The sequence below is a fragment of the Scyliorhinus torazame genome, chromosome 8 (genome assembly GCF_047496885.1).
Source record: "Scyliorhinus torazame isolate Kashiwa2021f chromosome 8, sScyTor2.1, whole genome shotgun sequence".
Classification (NCBI taxonomy): Eukaryota; Metazoa; Chordata; class Chondrichthyes; order Carcharhiniformes; family Scyliorhinidae; genus Scyliorhinus; species Scyliorhinus torazame.
This window is the reverse complement of record NC_092714.1, coordinates 239,060,543-239,077,718: the sequence shown is the minus strand read 5'-3', so window position 1 is coordinate 239,077,718 and position 17,176 is coordinate 239,060,543. Positions and strand designations below refer to the sequence as shown.

The 17,176-nt window shown below is 44.2% G+C and overlaps 1 protein-coding gene across 2 annotated transcripts in view; it reads left to right on the top strand.

The window, feature by feature from the left end:
* The window catches only part of mtcl2 (microtubule crosslinking factor 2), a 130,993-nt gene extending 119,734 nt beyond the window's left edge, over window positions 1-11,259 (top strand). For both annotated transcript variants that reach the window (XM_072515003.1, XM_072515002.1), the window contains exon 14: window positions 974-11,259. In XM_072515003.1, coding sequence (XP_072371104.1) covers window positions 974-1,111 — 138 coding nt within the window. In that variant the 3' untranslated portion in view covers window positions 1,112-11,259. The remainder of the gene's footprint in view (window positions 1-973) is intronic.
* Window positions 11,260-17,176: the final 5,917 nt, after the last annotated feature.

Sequence of the window (17,176 nt, the reverse complement as noted above, 5' to 3'; positions counted from 1 at the left end):
GAAGACAGCCTAAGCCCGGGCAGTGGCCACCATTCAGGTGGCACTGCGGGCACCAGTTGATGGCCATCTGATTGGTCGGAGGCGGGACTTCCTCCAAATGGTCCAATAGCCGTATAAGCAGCTCGGGGCTTCCTGGCCATGCAGAGGCCGGCTCAGCTCTGACCTTAAAGCTGGAGGAGTGCTGGGCCACCGGCTCCACATAAAATTCCAGCCTTGGGTTGAAATTAAACCAGAATACTGCAAGGAAAGGCGCTTCTGTCTGATGACTGAAAGTGTCTTATAGGCCATTTGTTTGGACAATCTCAATCCCATTTGTAATGGAATATGAGTCTAAAATATACAATATTCCTACATCAGCATTAATTGACAAAATCATTGTGAGATCACTGATTGCCTGGGAGGAAAGTCATAGTTTTGGGGTATATTTTTCTGAGGTTGAAACATGTTGCAGGATCATAATCGAGGGAGCTTATTCGCACCTAGCAGTGCTGTTATGAAGCTATATTTCTACTGGAACCGGTTACTGAGTTGGATGATCAGAATGAATGGTGGAGGAGGCTCGAAGGGCCAAATGGCCTCCTCCTGCATCTATGTCCTATGTTTCTAAGCTGACACTGTGTGTGTGAAATGGGAGGTTTGTCCAACACTCACATTCCTCACCTTAAGGAGCACTTTGTTTTTTCATGATAAAGAAACTGCTGCTGGCGATATTAGCATCGCTTGCTCAGCATTTCTCTGTCTGCTCGTTAAAGACAAGCATGAGAACATTTATTTTAAATAGGTTAGTACCTCTGCTAAATTAGTCACTCATGTCAGCCGGTTAAAGCGCCGAGTCAGTGAGCGCTATTGGTAGTTTCTAAGTTTAGAATTTCAATGATCGTTTAAGGAATTTCTTTGAAACGTTTATTAGGCAAGATTGTTTTTGCTTGGTATGTAAATATTCACATTGAATTTCATTCCTGTTCTTGTGCAGGAAACATCATGTGATTGTACGTCTCAGTCACTCACCTCCTGCTTTCCATCCAGATCGTCAGCTCGTCATTCGCTATCGCAGTGTAAATCGCGTTCTTTGCCTTCAGATCCCAGCATGCCAGATGAAAAATCAGGCTGAGTCATGAGAACTGTGCCACATACTGGGGCAAGGAGGCAGCTTTTTGTGTGCTAAAATAACCTCTGCAACTTTTGCTTTATCTGACAGCATAAGAAACTGTCAGAGACATTTTGGAAAGATGTTTGGGGTTTTATTGCCGTGGTCACTAGAGACTGGTACAAACTGTGGAGAGAAAGCAAAATAGTGATTGATTTTTATCGAGAGAATCTGAGTGATCGAGTTTATGACGCATAGGTGGCTGAACCATTACTGTAATAAAAGTGCGTAGATATTCATTCAGCAACACAACTGTTAAGCCAGATTCTCGACATCTTTTGGCAAACATCCTCCCATCTTTGTGCTGCATTCTTTTGATTCTCGTTTGTGATCTACAAATGTGTCTGGGACCTCAATCATTATCGCCCCACCCCACAGATATATTTAACTGAGAAGAAGTAAAAACGTGCAACTCACATTTCAAACTGCTCATTTGGCAACCTGGAGTGATGCCATACACCAATCATAAATTTAGTTGCATTTTGTTAGTGTGTATAAAGATGATCATAAACTAGTAGATCTCCTATGGCACAGCTGTCAGAAAGTATGAAGGATGAAATTTGACTTGGGTGGAGAAACTTAAGTGAATGGAATTGCATGGGCTGCCTGTTACTCACCCTGTTCAATAAAGATGGGTTCCATTTAGGGAAAGAGACTGAAAGCAATGCCCCTTCTAAATCTTGCACAGCCTGTTCAGTTGATGCACAATATGGTAAATTTCTTTCTCTGGCAACCCAATCACGTATGGTGTCTCAGAAGGAGATAGCTGTGAGTGTTCGGTGCAGTGCTTTTCAAGTTGTTGTGCATAGCTTACAGGGTGCATTACTGTCTAAGTGTTAATTAGTGCAGTCAATGCTTAATGAGTACTTTGCAGATTTGAAAGTACTTGTAAACTACAAGCTGCAGGCCGTTGATTAGCTTTCTCTCCCATTTCCAGGATTGTTTTTCACCTGTGACGTCCGGTGGGTAATAAAAATGGAAGTGATGGTGAAATAAATCCCCACATTACTTCTGGCCTAAGCACTTGGCACGCATATAGGACCAGTCGTTCCTTACCATTCCTGATGTTGCATTCTATCATTTAAATATTTTTGAAGGGAAACCACTGAACTGGAAAAGGAGAAATTAATATTCTATCTCAGATAAGAATGAACTTGTGTGTTACAAAGCAGGTATATCTCTTCAAATTGAATGAGTTTAAAGAAACCATTTGAAATTCACTTTCATACTTTACCATGTCTGCGCTATTTCATGTTACTGCTTTCTGACACAGTGTATATTGTGGGTTCCGTATACCAAATGAATTGCATTGTGGGTTGTGCAATAATCAGAGGTCATTAGCATAAATGTACTTGTGTAGATTTGGGGGGGGGGGGGGGGGGTTGAAAGTGACCAGTGATGATTGTGGCCGAGTCCCCTGGGCCTGCAATAGACAGGCAGAAACGAATGCCCATTATGAGCCAGACATGTGTATTCTGTGATATAGACGTAGGCAAAGAAATATTGACAACAAGGCCCCATGCCTGAAGCAGGTGTCAGACACTATTGTATGTTCAAGGGATCCAATGCCAGTTTGAGGCACCCTCTGGAGTATTAGGTTGCCCTGAATCCAGCCAGTGCTGAACCTCTTATGTACAGGAAAACAAGGTCTCTATTCAGCCTAATGGGCGGGTCTAAAAGTGACAGCTACAGACCACATCCGTAATAGTTAAGTGCTTCACATATACTTAATCTGCATGTGGAGGTAGGAGGAGCAAGAGTATTTCCCCTGTACCCCACATTAAAACCACGCGAGCCAATGCTGGCCTGCAGCCTGCGATATTTCTGCTGACGAGCTGGCTGAGAATGTCCATTAGGTGTCCACAGTTCACTATCACAATGATCCTGAGGTGTGAGGCCCAACATAACATGCACCTCAGGCCTCTCTGTTCAGGAGTGGAGATTGCTCAGCCATTGATGGGCACCTTCGCATTTCCAGACCACTTTGCCACCCCCCCCGCCCCACAACCAACCACTCATTTTGTGTTACTCTGGATGTAATCAGAAAAAAACAAATTCTGAGGGAAATTATTGCACAACACTTATAATAGATTGCGTAGAATGCTGAATTTCAGCATTGTTGCATTAGGAGGGAAAATATACCTGAGGAATGCTGGAAAAGAAAGAATAGGGGTGGAGACCTGTAGCATCAGTTGACCTCCCACATTATGCAGTACAAGGATTTCCTCAACTTCCCACATGGGCCTGGAGTAGGCCTAGTCACAGTATAAGTATCTGAATGAGACAAGAGGGGGGAGCATCATTTTCCTGATTGCCTTAATAGTCCGGTATCACAGGAGAGGGATACTGAAAAAAAAAAACAAGCAGATTTTCACCTACTGCCAGCCTATGTCTCAACTGAAAAACCAGCTGCCAACATTTGACTGTAGGTGTGGGTGTGGCATTTCTACCTCCTGTTAACCCAGGGCTCATGTGATGCAGTGAGTAGCTTAATCAATAGACCATAAAGCAGCCAATGGTATTCTTTCATAAAACTGCCCAACACATTTTCACCTTTCATTTTTGAGGTGCCAGAAGAAGCAATGATCCTTCTTTCATTGTATTTCCGCCTGCTGCTGGATCACGTGCAGCCCATCCTGCCCACTGTCCTCCCACCATCATTCCCAGCTTGGACAGTTGACTAACTCCACAATCAGGCAGATCCACTGGACCCCAATATTGGTGCATGCAGCTCAGTGGGTCCACGTAAATGAGTGCCTATCCGCACAGTACCAAATGGTGGGTGGCAAGTGGATGAACTCTGCTTCCCATCCCATATTCCCCACCACTGATTTTGAGCTAGATGTTAAGCTTCCCCCACCGGTCCCCAATCCTAACCTTTGGACTGGAAATTAATCTCTGGCAGTGATGTAAAACCGCTGCTATTGGATCAGCCACCCTTTCTACATGGCACCTGATATTTAATTCCAATTCCACTAACTTCAATGGAACTGAATATCAGACGGTGTGGATTGCCGATCCAATGCTATCTGTATGAATTTCTAGCCCTGTATCTTTATAACATTAGTAGATTTTGTGCCTTACTAAGTTTATTAGCCCGTGGGAGTGAATCAGTCATCTGTTGTCAAACCTGCACAATTTCATCCCCATTGATTTAATGGAATGAATTTTTTTCTATAACCGGTTGCAAATCTGATCCATCTCGATTACTGTTCAAACAATGATTTTCCTGCCTTCGTCTATTTCTTTCTCATTCCCTCTTTCGGTGTGACTTTCTTTAACATTTCCTGTTCCTATCTCGCAGCCTTGGCATTGCTCCTCCATTTGCATCCTTTAGCTCCTCTTCCCATGACCTGACCCAATCTGGCAACCTTTGTTATTGCCCCTTTCAAAGCCTGTTCCCCTTCTGCTTGGTGTAGTTTCCTTCTTATCATTCTAATGGGTGGCACAGTGGTTAGCATTGCTGCCTCAGAATTCCAGGGACCTGGGTTCAATTCCGGCCTCGGGTGACTGTGTGGAGTTTGCACTTTCTCCCAGTGTCTGCGCGGTTTCCTCCAGGTGCTCCGGTTTCTTCCCACAGTCCAAAGTTGTGCAGGTGAGGGTTGGCCATGCTAAATTGCCCCTTGGTGTCCAAAATGTTAGGTGGGGTTACAGGAATAGGGTGGAGGCATGGGCTTAAGCAGGGCGCTCTTTCCAAGGGCCGGTGTAGACTCGATGGGCCGAATGACCTCCTTCTGCACTGTAGGGATTCTATGATTATCACCTTTCCTAGTTTGCTTCCCTTTTCAACCACCTTTCCTAATGTGTCTTTTCCCATTCCCATTCCCTTTACCAGCCTAGCTACTTCCATATCCAGTTACCTAAGGCGGACTTGATGACCTTCCCAATATAGCTCCTCTTGCTCTTCCCTTTCTGACTGGCGTTCTTCCAAAACTTTCTCCCTTCATATTCCAGTTACTATTTTGCTTTCCAAATTCCCTTAACCCCCCCCCCTGCCCATGTTTTCCAATTTTCTTAGCTTCCAGCTACTTCCCTGTCAGTATTTCTCCATAGTTCCCCTTTCCATTGACCATATGATCTGCCTCAAATTTCCTGTTTGTCTTTTCCTTTGAAACCCTTCACTGTCTTTCTGGCTTTTTTTCTTCATTACCTCATCCAATCTTCCCCTTACCCCACTCCCAGACTGCTTTGCATTTCAATGTAACTCCTTTAACTTTCCTTTTAATTTCTGCTTGTCTTTGCCTACATTATTTTTCCTCGATTCTCAGTCTGATTCTCATTTTCAGTCTCCTGATTGCCTCTCCCAATATGTCTTCCTCTTGCATCCATCCCCATCCCATTCTTAGGGTGGAATCTTACAGCCCCTCCTACCAGCGGGATATTCCAACCCCACGGAGGTTAACGGGCTTTTGAATGCCCCGCCATAATTTACAGTCCCGTCATGCTGCGATGGGGCAGTCAAATTCCACCCACAGTCCTTGCTTGAATGTTTATGCCTCTTCTCCAATCCCCCTCACTCTCTCGCTTCCCTTACCAAATTGTCTGCCTCCCATCCCCCACATCCTTGAACATTGCCATCCATCACATTGCGCCTTTGATTGTTTAGTCAGCATGGCCCTTCTATTTTAGTCCTACTGCCAGGTTTCCGTCTCAGTTGTGTCCCACTTGTCTTTCTTCCCCTTACCCCTTCCAGACTGGTTCAGGTACCGTAGTTGAATCCCTTCCCCCATTTTCCCGCTAAATCCAGCCTTTATTTGACTTCCCTTCTCAATACTCCTAACCTGGCATCTTTTCCACTGTCCCTCTTAGTCTGGCTTTCCACTTCTCCATGAATTTTTCTCCCCTCTACTCATCACTTTCCATACTTTTTTTCATCAACTTCATTTATTTCACCCATTCTAACATACCATCTCAGCCTAAAACTTCCGTGGGCCCCAGTGATTGTGCAGAGCAGGACTTCCATTCCGTACTTTGGCTTCCTCATGATTTCATTGGGATGGGTACTTCGTATCAGGGGGTCTGATACGGGTGTCTGTTCCATTTTGCCATCGGAAATTAGGAGTGGCTTTCTGCTAGAATTAATTGCCCTTTGCCTTCTCCATTGTAGGTTCTAAAGGAGACCTACACCTGCTCTCAGCAGACGTGGGTTCTGCTAAGCTATCAGAAATTCTTGGCATTGTCCTGAATAGCTCCAGAAACATTCCTAAATTCCTGGAATGATGTGATCGACGCAGGCAGAATTACCTACCCTTTCTACATCCGGAGGAAATTTTAAGAGGCGTGTAAACCTGATGGAACCAAATTTAACTCCTTCTCCCCTGCCGAACCAATAAGAATTCTTCACTGAGCAGAAATTTTATACTTTTTTCATCCTTCCCAATTTGTTTTTCCTTGTTATTCCAGTCTGACTGCCCTTCCCATTTACCTTTTCAGCCTAGCCCTCCTTCCCTTACCTCTCACAATGTAGCTTTGGTTCTTTATCTGTCTCTTCTACTCTTTCTCCATATTTTAAATTCTTCAGTTTGACTCCTCTTTCATTCAACCTATTTTTCTTTCCCATTACATTCTCCATCTGAGTCCCCTCATGATTACTCACTTTAATGGAACAATCTGCCTTCCTCTGGTGGCCTTTGTCATTATCTCTTGTAGATTGTATTCCATTCCATTCCCTCCTAAAGCTCTTAATGCCTTTCCTTATTTCCTTGCCTTGTCTAACTCCATGTGGCATCCCATATTGATTACCCTTGACCTCTTGATTCTTATCCACCCACTCTATTTAACCTTTGACTCTCCTTTCTAGTTCCTCATCACAATGTGACTCCCTCTGGTTTCCTGTAATGTTTGCTCTATTAATGTGTCTCCCCTTTCCATTGCCTCTACCTATTTTATTTTTTCTGGCTTTCCATGATTTTAATCCAACCAACCTGTCTTCCTCTGTGCCCATCCCTACTACCTCTCCAATTTTGGCATCAAGGAGCCCAAGTAAAACTGGAGTCAGTGGGAATCAGGAAATCTCTTCATTTGTTGAAGTCAAACATAGCACAAAGGAAGATGGCTGTGGTACTTGGAGGTCAATTATCTCTGCTCAAGGACAATACTGCAGGAGTTCCTTGGTAGTGTCCTAGGCCTGACCATGTTCTGCTGCTTCATCAGTGATTTTCATTCCATCGTAAGGTCAGAAGTGGGGATCATGGAAAGCCAGAAAAAATCCAATGAGTTGAGGTAACCATTGACTAGAATCTCACCTGGACTAGCCATATAACTATACTGGCTACAATAGAAGGTCAAAGGCTAAGGGCTTTGCAACAAATAACTCACCTGACTCCCCAAAGCCTGTCAACCACCTACAAGGCACAAGTCAAGATGGTGATGGAATACTCTCCTTTTGCCTGGATGAGTGCAGATCAACACAGACTTGACATCATCCAGGACAAAGCAGCCCAGTTGATTGGCACCGCTTCCAAAAACATTCACTCCCTCCATCACTGATGTACAGTAGCAGCAGTGTGTGCCATCTACAAGATGCACTGCAGGAACTCATCAAGGCTCCTTAAGGCAGCATCTTCCAAATGCACAACCACTACCATCTAGAAGGCCATGGACAGCAGGCACATGGGAACATCACCACCTGGATGTTTCACTCCACTCCCCCCACCATCCTGACTTGGAAATATTTTGCCGTTGGAACTCCCTCCCTAATAGCTCAGTGGGTGTACCTATACCACGTGGACTATAGCATTTAAAGACGGTAGTTCATTATCACCTTCTCAAGGACAATTAGGGATGGGCAATAAATACTGGCCTAGCCAGTGACACCCACATCCCATGAATAAATCTTTTTTTTTTTTTAGCTCTCTTTGAAATTACCCTCCATTCTGATGTTATTGCTTCTCATGGTACTAAGCTGTCTTTTGCAGGCACCCTTTTATGTCTCCCACTCTGGCTCCCTTATTCTGGCTTGCTTATTATTAACCTGGCAAATCCAGCTTTCCTGGCTATTTCCCCTCCAGTTTGTGATTTGCTGGTTTCCATTGCTTACTGCCTTTCCTTATTTATTTTCCATGGGCTGTTCTTTCTATTTCCCATGCAATTTGACCTCCCTTGTCACTATTCCTCCCATCTTAGCTCAGTTTAGGGTTCTTTGTCATTGCCACTCTCCCTCTGTCTTCCCATCATATATACTCCATTCACTCTTTTCACGATCCATGCTTCACAAATCTAGCTCCATTGACCTTGCCCCTTTTAGAGTGACCTTTTCTGGTGTTCATCCCACTAATCTAGTCTCCTCAACTTTCCATGATGCATACTTCCACCAGTCCATCTTCATTGGATTCCCTTTGTATCATCTTTCAAAATATGTCTTCACTTACTATTAGCCTTCCCACTGACTTCCCTTGCTATTATAATTGTTCCCCCCAATCCTTTCAATCTGACTGTTGCGACTCATTCTAGTTTCCCATTCCAAACTGTTATATTCTGGCTTCTCCGCCTCTTGTATTCATCCAATCAGTTTCTTTCCCAATCTAATTTCTCTTAGCTCTCCACATTGTTTACTTCCACCAGTCTACCTTGCTCTGTTTTCTTTCCCATTTCCCTTCCCAGTCTGTTTCCTTCACATATCAGACTTGGCAAAGTGGTAGCACACTCACCTTTGAGTCAGAAGGTTATATTCTTGAGCTTGATTCTAAAGACTTTAACATAAAAGCTAGGCTGATAGTTTAGTGCACAACTAAAGGAGCACTTCACTATCAGATATTCCATCTTTCTTATAAGAAACAGACTCCAACTCACACTCACATTTAAATGATTTTGACATCCTTCTGAAACAGCCCAATGGTTCTCCTGCTTTTCTCAGCAACATGTGTCTCTCAACCAAAATCACCATCTCCTTACTGTTTGTGGGAGCTTGCTGTGCTTACATTGGTTGCCATGGCTTCTATACATTCCTTCAATAGTGTTCCATCCTGTGAACCTCTTAGGAACCTCCTGGTGTCCCTTAAAAGGCACGATACAAATGCAAATGTTTATTCCCATGTCACTGCCCCCACCACCCCCAAGCTGCCTTCCCATTACAGCTCCCAATCTGACTCACTGCCTCTTTCCTCAGGCGTCCCTTTCACCTTTCCTCTCCCAATATGTCTTCTCCCTTTTCCTTTAACATTCCCAAACTGGCTTTTTTAAGATGTTTATCACCACCAGTCAGGAGTGATTTTAACCATACCCACTTAGGGAAAACAATGCAGGTAATTAAATTTGCTCATGGGATTTGCCTTCTGACACCCCACGTTGATTTTAACCTGCTGTTTTAACCACTGCCATCAATTATTCGCCAGATCTTTGCAAATAAATCATCAGCTATTGTTCCAGTTGGACGTTGCTGCATCAATTTAAAGTTGTATTTCTGCACACACATAGGGAAGGTTCCCGTTCTGCTCAATCTTTGTTTTATCATTTTGGATAACTTTTTAGACATATGGGTTCAACGTTTAAATTTTTTAAAAAGGGCAGTTCGTTTTGACACCACTGCTTCTTGAGATAGTTTCACCTGGTTAAATCAAGGTTAATAATCCAACTGCCTTTCATTCTGTTTTTAGACTTCACTTTAATTGACAAGTGACTGCGCACGTGGTCAAGAATATTGTTGGATTATAGAGCTGTGATTTAAGTGAATAATGTGAGAAAGGGTGTAGCACAAATGCTCTTCTCAAAGCAGTGGCACATTATTGAGTTACACGATCTTTCCATGATTAAAAAGTTATTAATGTATATCAGTTTTATAAGCTTCATCGTTTTCTACGTCTTTGTCGTGTGTATATATGTGAAAACTATTTAAACTCCAAAATATCTGATGGCCATTCTCAATTCTTGATATATTTAAGTTTTTTTAACATTAGTATTTTTTAATTTTTGTAATGTAAGACTAGATTTTTAAATGTTTGTTTTTAGGTAACCTTTTAATATAAAAGTTCAGCATATGTTTGTAAAAATGCCTTTTAATTATTTATACTGTTCATAGAAAATAAATTGTGTATAATAACTGAAGAAAAACATATATCTAGGTATTTGTACTTAGTTTATACATTAGAGAATGCAGGAGAGATAAAGAATCTTGGCATAGACACAGTGGCTTTTGGGTGGACAGCTTTCAAACACTAAATTATTGGAAATTATTATTGAAAAATGTACTAATTTTATTTTATGCAGCATTTACTGGGGACAATAAAATATTATAAAATGCTGTTTTCTATATTGTTGAGTTTACACTCTTATGCACAAACTTCAGTATTTTTAAAGCTGTATAGTACAAGCTGTGACCTAATCTGCAACAGGGACTATTTTAAGAGCTTAATATTTGTGTAGGTTGAAAGAAAAAAAAGTGAGGTTTTGTATCGACCTCTTGTTCGAAGTAGTGTTTACCCCCAAAAGGCAAATAATTGTGGCGAAGTAATTTCTGTAATTGATTTTTTTAAATCCAACAAATTATCCTTGAAAATGAATGAAAGACCCATCCAAAGGTCATTCATGACCATGCCAGAGCTTCACGGTCTTTGTATAATGGCCTAATACTTCACCTGCATGTTTTTGCTTGCACACCCGTCCTCAGTACCTAAACCCTGTCACTTCCTTGAAACAACATTGAACCGAACAATATGATGAATTTGAAGCTGTTGTTAAAGTGATTTCCAAGACATGTCAATTTGTGGTAAATTATTTAAAACTGCCTGTAAATTTTAAACAGAATGAGGCTTGTTTGCACAAACAAGTTAGAACTAACTTAACATTTTGCTGTATTTTCAGGAAAACAGTGCAACATAACATTGAAGTGTTTACAATTTGTTTCATATGTATTAATTGTTGTGTTCTCTTTGTGAAAATTTGTGATTGATGTTATTTTGATGTCTTGGAAAAATTTCAAAGAAGCATTCTTTACAAAAAAGGAAATAAACCTTTAATCCGGGTATTTTGGAGTAAAATTTGACGGCAGCTGCTTTATAGCCATAGATATTTCTGCTCATGTAAAGAAAAGGTTGCTACATTCGAGGAGTTCACAGTACAAGAACTTATACTGATGTAATGTGGTTTCTTAATAAAAAAAGAATTTCTGTTGAAAATCAGGTCTTTTGTTTTTATGAACTGCCTCTGTTATTAAAATGCTGGAATCTTTGCTCCACACGCGTACATGCATGTGTTTAGTCAGTGAGATTTGGATGATTTTTGCTGCAGTTTCTCTCGAAATGTTTTGTCTCGGTAAATTTGTTGATAGGTAATCCCGCTTGTAAAAAGGAGATTTTCAAAACACATACATTTTGCTTACCCTTAATCAGTAGCTATCCGACTGAACTCATAATTACTGTTAAGTATGCAAAACTCATAATTTAAATAACAATTGCATCATCCTCCATTCCCCTGCTTAGATAAGTATGGAGATTTCTTAGCACAGTGGCAGGCGGATGTATTTCTTTTTAATCTCCATTATTTTCTGATCTAAATGGATCACAGAGGGAGTCAGAAATCAACTGGGGTTTAAGCAATGTCCCATCTGACACTATATACAAACATTTTGTCCAATCACCACCACTTAATTATTCAGTAGGCTAAAAGGATTGAATGCAGGCTTGTTTAAACACAAGAGCTTGCTCTTTGCAATCTCTCATCAAAACCGATAGAATGTCTCAACAGAAGTTTTCACCCGTGATCCAATTTATTTGTGTAGAATCTTCACTGCATTTTTAATCAACTCCATGTAATGTAGTTACAAATGCAGTGGGACGAAACTACCCATTTAGACCATTTTAGTTTACAGCTAAGTCATTATTCCTCAACCAGCTTTCACTTGATTGCTATTTATTATCAGTTAGACAAAATGCTAATAAAACAATCCCGGAAAACCTCATAATCCTGTGGAATAAAAATTGTGGCGATCTATCTTGTCAACATAGAGCAATGGGCATACATTCAAACAGTATTGTGGAATGATAACTCTCAGCAAACCATTGAAAACCAAGAAATTCTGCATTCTAAAAACAGAACTTGACTCTGGTTTCGCCATGTGGCTCTGGAAATGGATCTTGTGATTTGAAACAGTAAGTGCCGTGAAACTGAAATCCTTTCAGAAATCTCAGAATAAAGAATTAATGAAGGATGCTTGTGTGGCGTGTATGATGCAATTGCTACTGCCCTAACAAATGGAATTTTGCAACAAAGGGATTATTTACTGTGCCTCAATCAACAAGGACAGGCCTTCAGCACATTTCTGAACACAATCCAAAGTGTCATTCAGCTGAAAAAAATGGAAATAAAGAGAAAGATACAGCTGAGCCCTTCCTAAGGAAGTGAACTCACCAGGTTACATCACCATAGCAACCACAAGCTGCCACTTCTAAATAGTTTGCCGTTGTTTCCTGTTATTCTGGTAATAGGTTTGGGACTCCAAGTGATTTCTAAATATATTAACCCCATAACAGCATATAATCATTTTAAAGATGTGTAAAGAAGCTCTGTGCCTCACATACATCTCTGCTAATCAGCAGGTGACAGTTTCCTAAATACATTTGCTGACTTGACTTGTGCATTTTTAACAAGAGTTGGCTATAACTACCCCCAGTTGACAGCACCTTGTAGTTTTAGCAGTTAGAACGGGAAAAGGATGTAGATCGAAAGTAATCCAATTTACTTATATAGATTCTGCATAAAACAGTTACATTTTATTAGTAACCAAAATCTGCCAAATAATTCATTAGGAATGTAACAATGGAAAGTTAGATCATTTTAGTTCAATAGTATGTTAAACATATTGAAATTATTGCTCTATTCATAATTCAATAAAGTTGCTACACTAACTAAAATGGCACGATATTGGTTTGGCAGCATCTGTGGAGAGGGAAATAGAATTAACCTTTTAGGTTGATTCCTGGGGCGAAATTCTCCGACCCCCCGCCGGCTCGGAGAATCGCCGGGGGCTGGCGTGAATCCCGCCCCCGCTGGTTGCCGAAGTCTCCGGCACCGAAGATTCGGCGGGGGCGGGAATCTGCCGGTTGGCGGGCCCCCCCGCGCGATACTCCGGCCCGGATGGGCCGAAGTCCCGCCGCTAAAATGCCTGTCCCGCAGGCGTAAATTAAACCACCTACCTTACCGGCGGCGCGGGCGGGCTCCGGGGTCCTGGGGGGGGCGCGGGGCGATCTGGCCCCAGGGGGTGCCCCCACGGTGGCCTGGCCCGCGATCGGGGCCCACCGATCCGCGGGCGGGCCTGTGCCGTGGGGGCACTCTTTCCCTTCCGCCTCTGCCACGGTCTCCACCATGGCGGAGGCGGAAGAGACTCCCTCCACTGCGCATGCGTGGGAAACTGTCAGCGGCCGCTGACGCTCCCGCGCATGCGCCGCCCCGACATGTCATTTCCGCGCCAGCTGGTGGGGCAACAAAGGCCGTTTCCGCCAGCTGGCGGGGCGGAAATTCCTCCGGCGTCGGCCTAGCCCCTCAATGTTGGGGCTCGGCCCCCAAAGATGCGGAGCATTCCGCACCTTTGGGGCGGCGCGATGCCCGTCTGATTGGCGCCGTTTTGGGCACCAGTCGGCGGACATCGCGCCGTTTCGGGAGAATTTCGCCCCTGATTCTGGGCGACAAATGATTAACATTACTGAGACAAGGACTGAGATTTTCCGAGCCCGCGCCGGGTCGCGTGAGATTCCCGCCGCGCCACTCTGACAATTACTGAGATACGTCTTCAACTGCAGATTTTTTAAAAATGAATTTAGTGTACACAATTCTTTTATTCCAATTAAGGGGCAATTTGGCCAATCCACCTACCCTGCACATCCTTTTTGGGTTTGTGAGGTTGAGACCCAAGCAGACATGGGGAGAATGTGCAAATTCCACACGGACAGTGATCCGGGGCCGGGATCAAACCCGGGTCCTCGGTGCCATGAGGCAGCAATGCTAACCACCGCCAACGTGCCGCTACCAACCGCAGATTTATGAATTGAATTTAAATTCCACGGGTGGCACGGTGGAAGGAGGTGATTTCCCTGAAGAGATTCACCAGGATGTTGCCTGGGATGGAGCACCTGAGCGATAAGGTGAGGCTTGGATTGTTTTCTTCAGAGCAGAGAAGGCTGAGGGGGGGAATTGATTGAGGTGTATAAGATTATGAGGGGTTGGACAGGGTAAATAGGAAGCAGCTGTTCCCCTTGGTTGATGGGTTAATCACAAGGGGGCATAGTTATAGGGTGAGGGGCAGGAGATTCCGAGGGAATTTGAGAAAATATTTTTTCACCCAGAGGGTGGTGAGAATCTGGAAGGCACTGCTTGGGAAAGTAACGGAGATTGGAAACCTGGCAACCTTTAAAAAGCACTTGGATGAGCATTTGAAGCACCATCACATTCAAGGATATGGGACAAGTGCTGGCAAGTGGAATTAGCGCAAGATTAGGGATAGTTATTGTTGGTGCAGACTCGATGGGCCAAAGGGGCTATTCTGTGCTGTATGACCCTATGACTCTGTATGATTCTACGTGCAACTCCAGATCCACAGCAATGGATAGCCTCTGAAATGGCCCAGCAAACCACTCAGTTCAAGGGTAATTAGACATGGGCAACAAATGCTAGCCTTGCCAGAGACACCAACACCCCAGGAAAGAATACAAAGAAAGCGTGAGGCCCTCTGTGTATGCAAAATTTCATGCATGAGAATCTTTTTCAAATCCTCCTCATTATGTGGTGGTGTATTCAAGCCAAAAATGTGCTCCTGCTTCCTGTCCGCCTTCTGAATGGGCACTGCACAAACTCATTTTCAGGCCAACAGATCCCCAGCCATTCACATCGAAAGAATCAAAGATCATGCAACGTTCAAAAATCAGCTCTAGTCTGTTGCGGCACTCACTTAATTTTATTTGAAATGTAATGTTTATCCACTCGAGACACTTTGGTGTCACAATCAAGCATTCACTGGATGAAGGCAAAGCAAAGCTTCTTTGGTCAAACATGTTTTAACTTGATGCACCTCCGACGTGTGATTTTATTTTCCCTCTTTCTCTGTGCCGGGATCCTTGTACACGCTCTGATTTTGAGACTTCAGAGTTATGCGGTCTGCTGATTCAGTGCAGAGCACTTGCAACCCATCAAGAGCGAGCACTTCTGTCAACTCTATCTGGGCTAGTTTCAAACTAAGCCCCAGAAATGAAAGACCAATGTGTTAACTCATGTATCTCCTAGTTTCTGTGTGATCATTTATTTTCCAACAAATATTTATTATTTAGGGTATAATGACATGAGTACACGCATTCCCTGTCAAAAGCTGAAAGCCTCTGTTAGTAATGAAGCTAAAGAACCTATATGGTTGCCTCTACATATTCATAGAATCCCTACAGTGCAGGAGGAGACCATTCAGCCCATTGAGCCTGCATCAACCTTCTGGAAGAGCACCCTACCTAGGCCCAATTCCCTGTCCTTTCCCTGTAACCCTATAACCGCTCCTAACCTTTTGGACACTAAGGGGCAATTTAGCACGGCCAATCCACCTAACTTGCACATGTTTGGACTGTCTTTAGGGTAGCATATCACTGTCCACGCGGGTGATCCTTGCACGTGTTCTAGCAAATCCTCCTCACGGCCCATATATCTTCGCGAGGTTGGGGGGAGGGGTGTTGATATGCGTGCCATCAATCACCCCTTGGACCTGGAGCATGCCAGCAATGGCGGCAAATAATGCTGTCTGGTCATCGTGGAGAGCCTGGTCTAGATTAAAGCTGATATCGTCCGATGTCCGGGCGCAAAGGTATACATTACAGCGCGGATGTACCTGCGTGCAGACGTTTGCGAGATCCCACACAGGTCCCCGCTCAAGCACTGAAATGAGGCAGAGGCAGAAACGTTCTGGATGACCTTCACCTTGACGGCTGCTAGGAGCGGGTGTCCTCTTCCATACCCCTGCAGTGCCAGGTACATCACCATCTGGCAAAGGTGGCGCACTCTCTCCATGGTTAGCTACAGTGGCCGTTGCCACACGGTGCCCAGCAGATCGTCCAAGGGCAGGCAACGATGGTATACACCTGCCTTGAAGCAGCGTCTCCTTCGCACCTCCTCCTTAGCCTGTTGAACTGCCGACACTTGAGATTCACCGGCTGGTCTCTGCTCTTCTGGGGCAGGCTCCTCTTGTGCAGGGTCCTCCCTGGGCTGGCTCTGGCGCTCTTGCCTCCGTGCTACCACAACCACAGCAGGGGCCAGGTAGATAGCGAGCTGTGCTGAATGTAGTCCGAAATCCATGTATCTGTGGGTGGGGGGGGGATAGAGAATGTGAGCAAAATGAGGATTCTCTTGACCATCCAATGTCACCAGGTTACATGGTCACCCTGAGCTGTAGGTGCCACCCTCAACGTGCCCTCCCCTCCCTCCCCTGACCCATTTGATATGATGTAGTCTGCACTTCACCTCTGTCCCTATCAGTGAGTGGCACCAGGCCTGTGATGTGGGTAGCTTCTATCCTCATCACCCATCCCGATGGGCCTGCGATTGAGCATGGCCACGCCCATCCCCTTGATGACACTGCTGTGGTATGAGGAGAAGTGGGCTGGGTGGGTTCACACATCACCAGAAGTCCTCTGAGCATATACAGGGTACAGTGGGCCATCAGCAGTCTCAAGTCAGGAGCCAGTAAGTTGCAGTTAGGGGATGGGTTTAAATGAAATAATGCAGTAATGAGGGTCTGAGCCAGGCCACCCCAATCCCGAGGGGGGCACCCCAAGTCCATGCACTTGTAACCAAGCCGTTTCCTGCTACTCCCTGAGATCCAGGCAAACACCTCCCCCACCCCAACTAGGCTCAAAAGGTTTGGGAGTTTTCTTACTTTCCTCCTCCCCCTCAACATCCATGGCACCTGGACCCCGCTCGTGAATACTTACACCAATTCATGCCCATGTGACTCCCGCCTGAGAAGGGGTGGAGCATCTGGCGTCCAACTGTGGATTTGTATGTGACTGCCGCATCTGGGCATTAACCTCGATGTCACCGCCAGCGGGTGACCAGAGCATCACAACG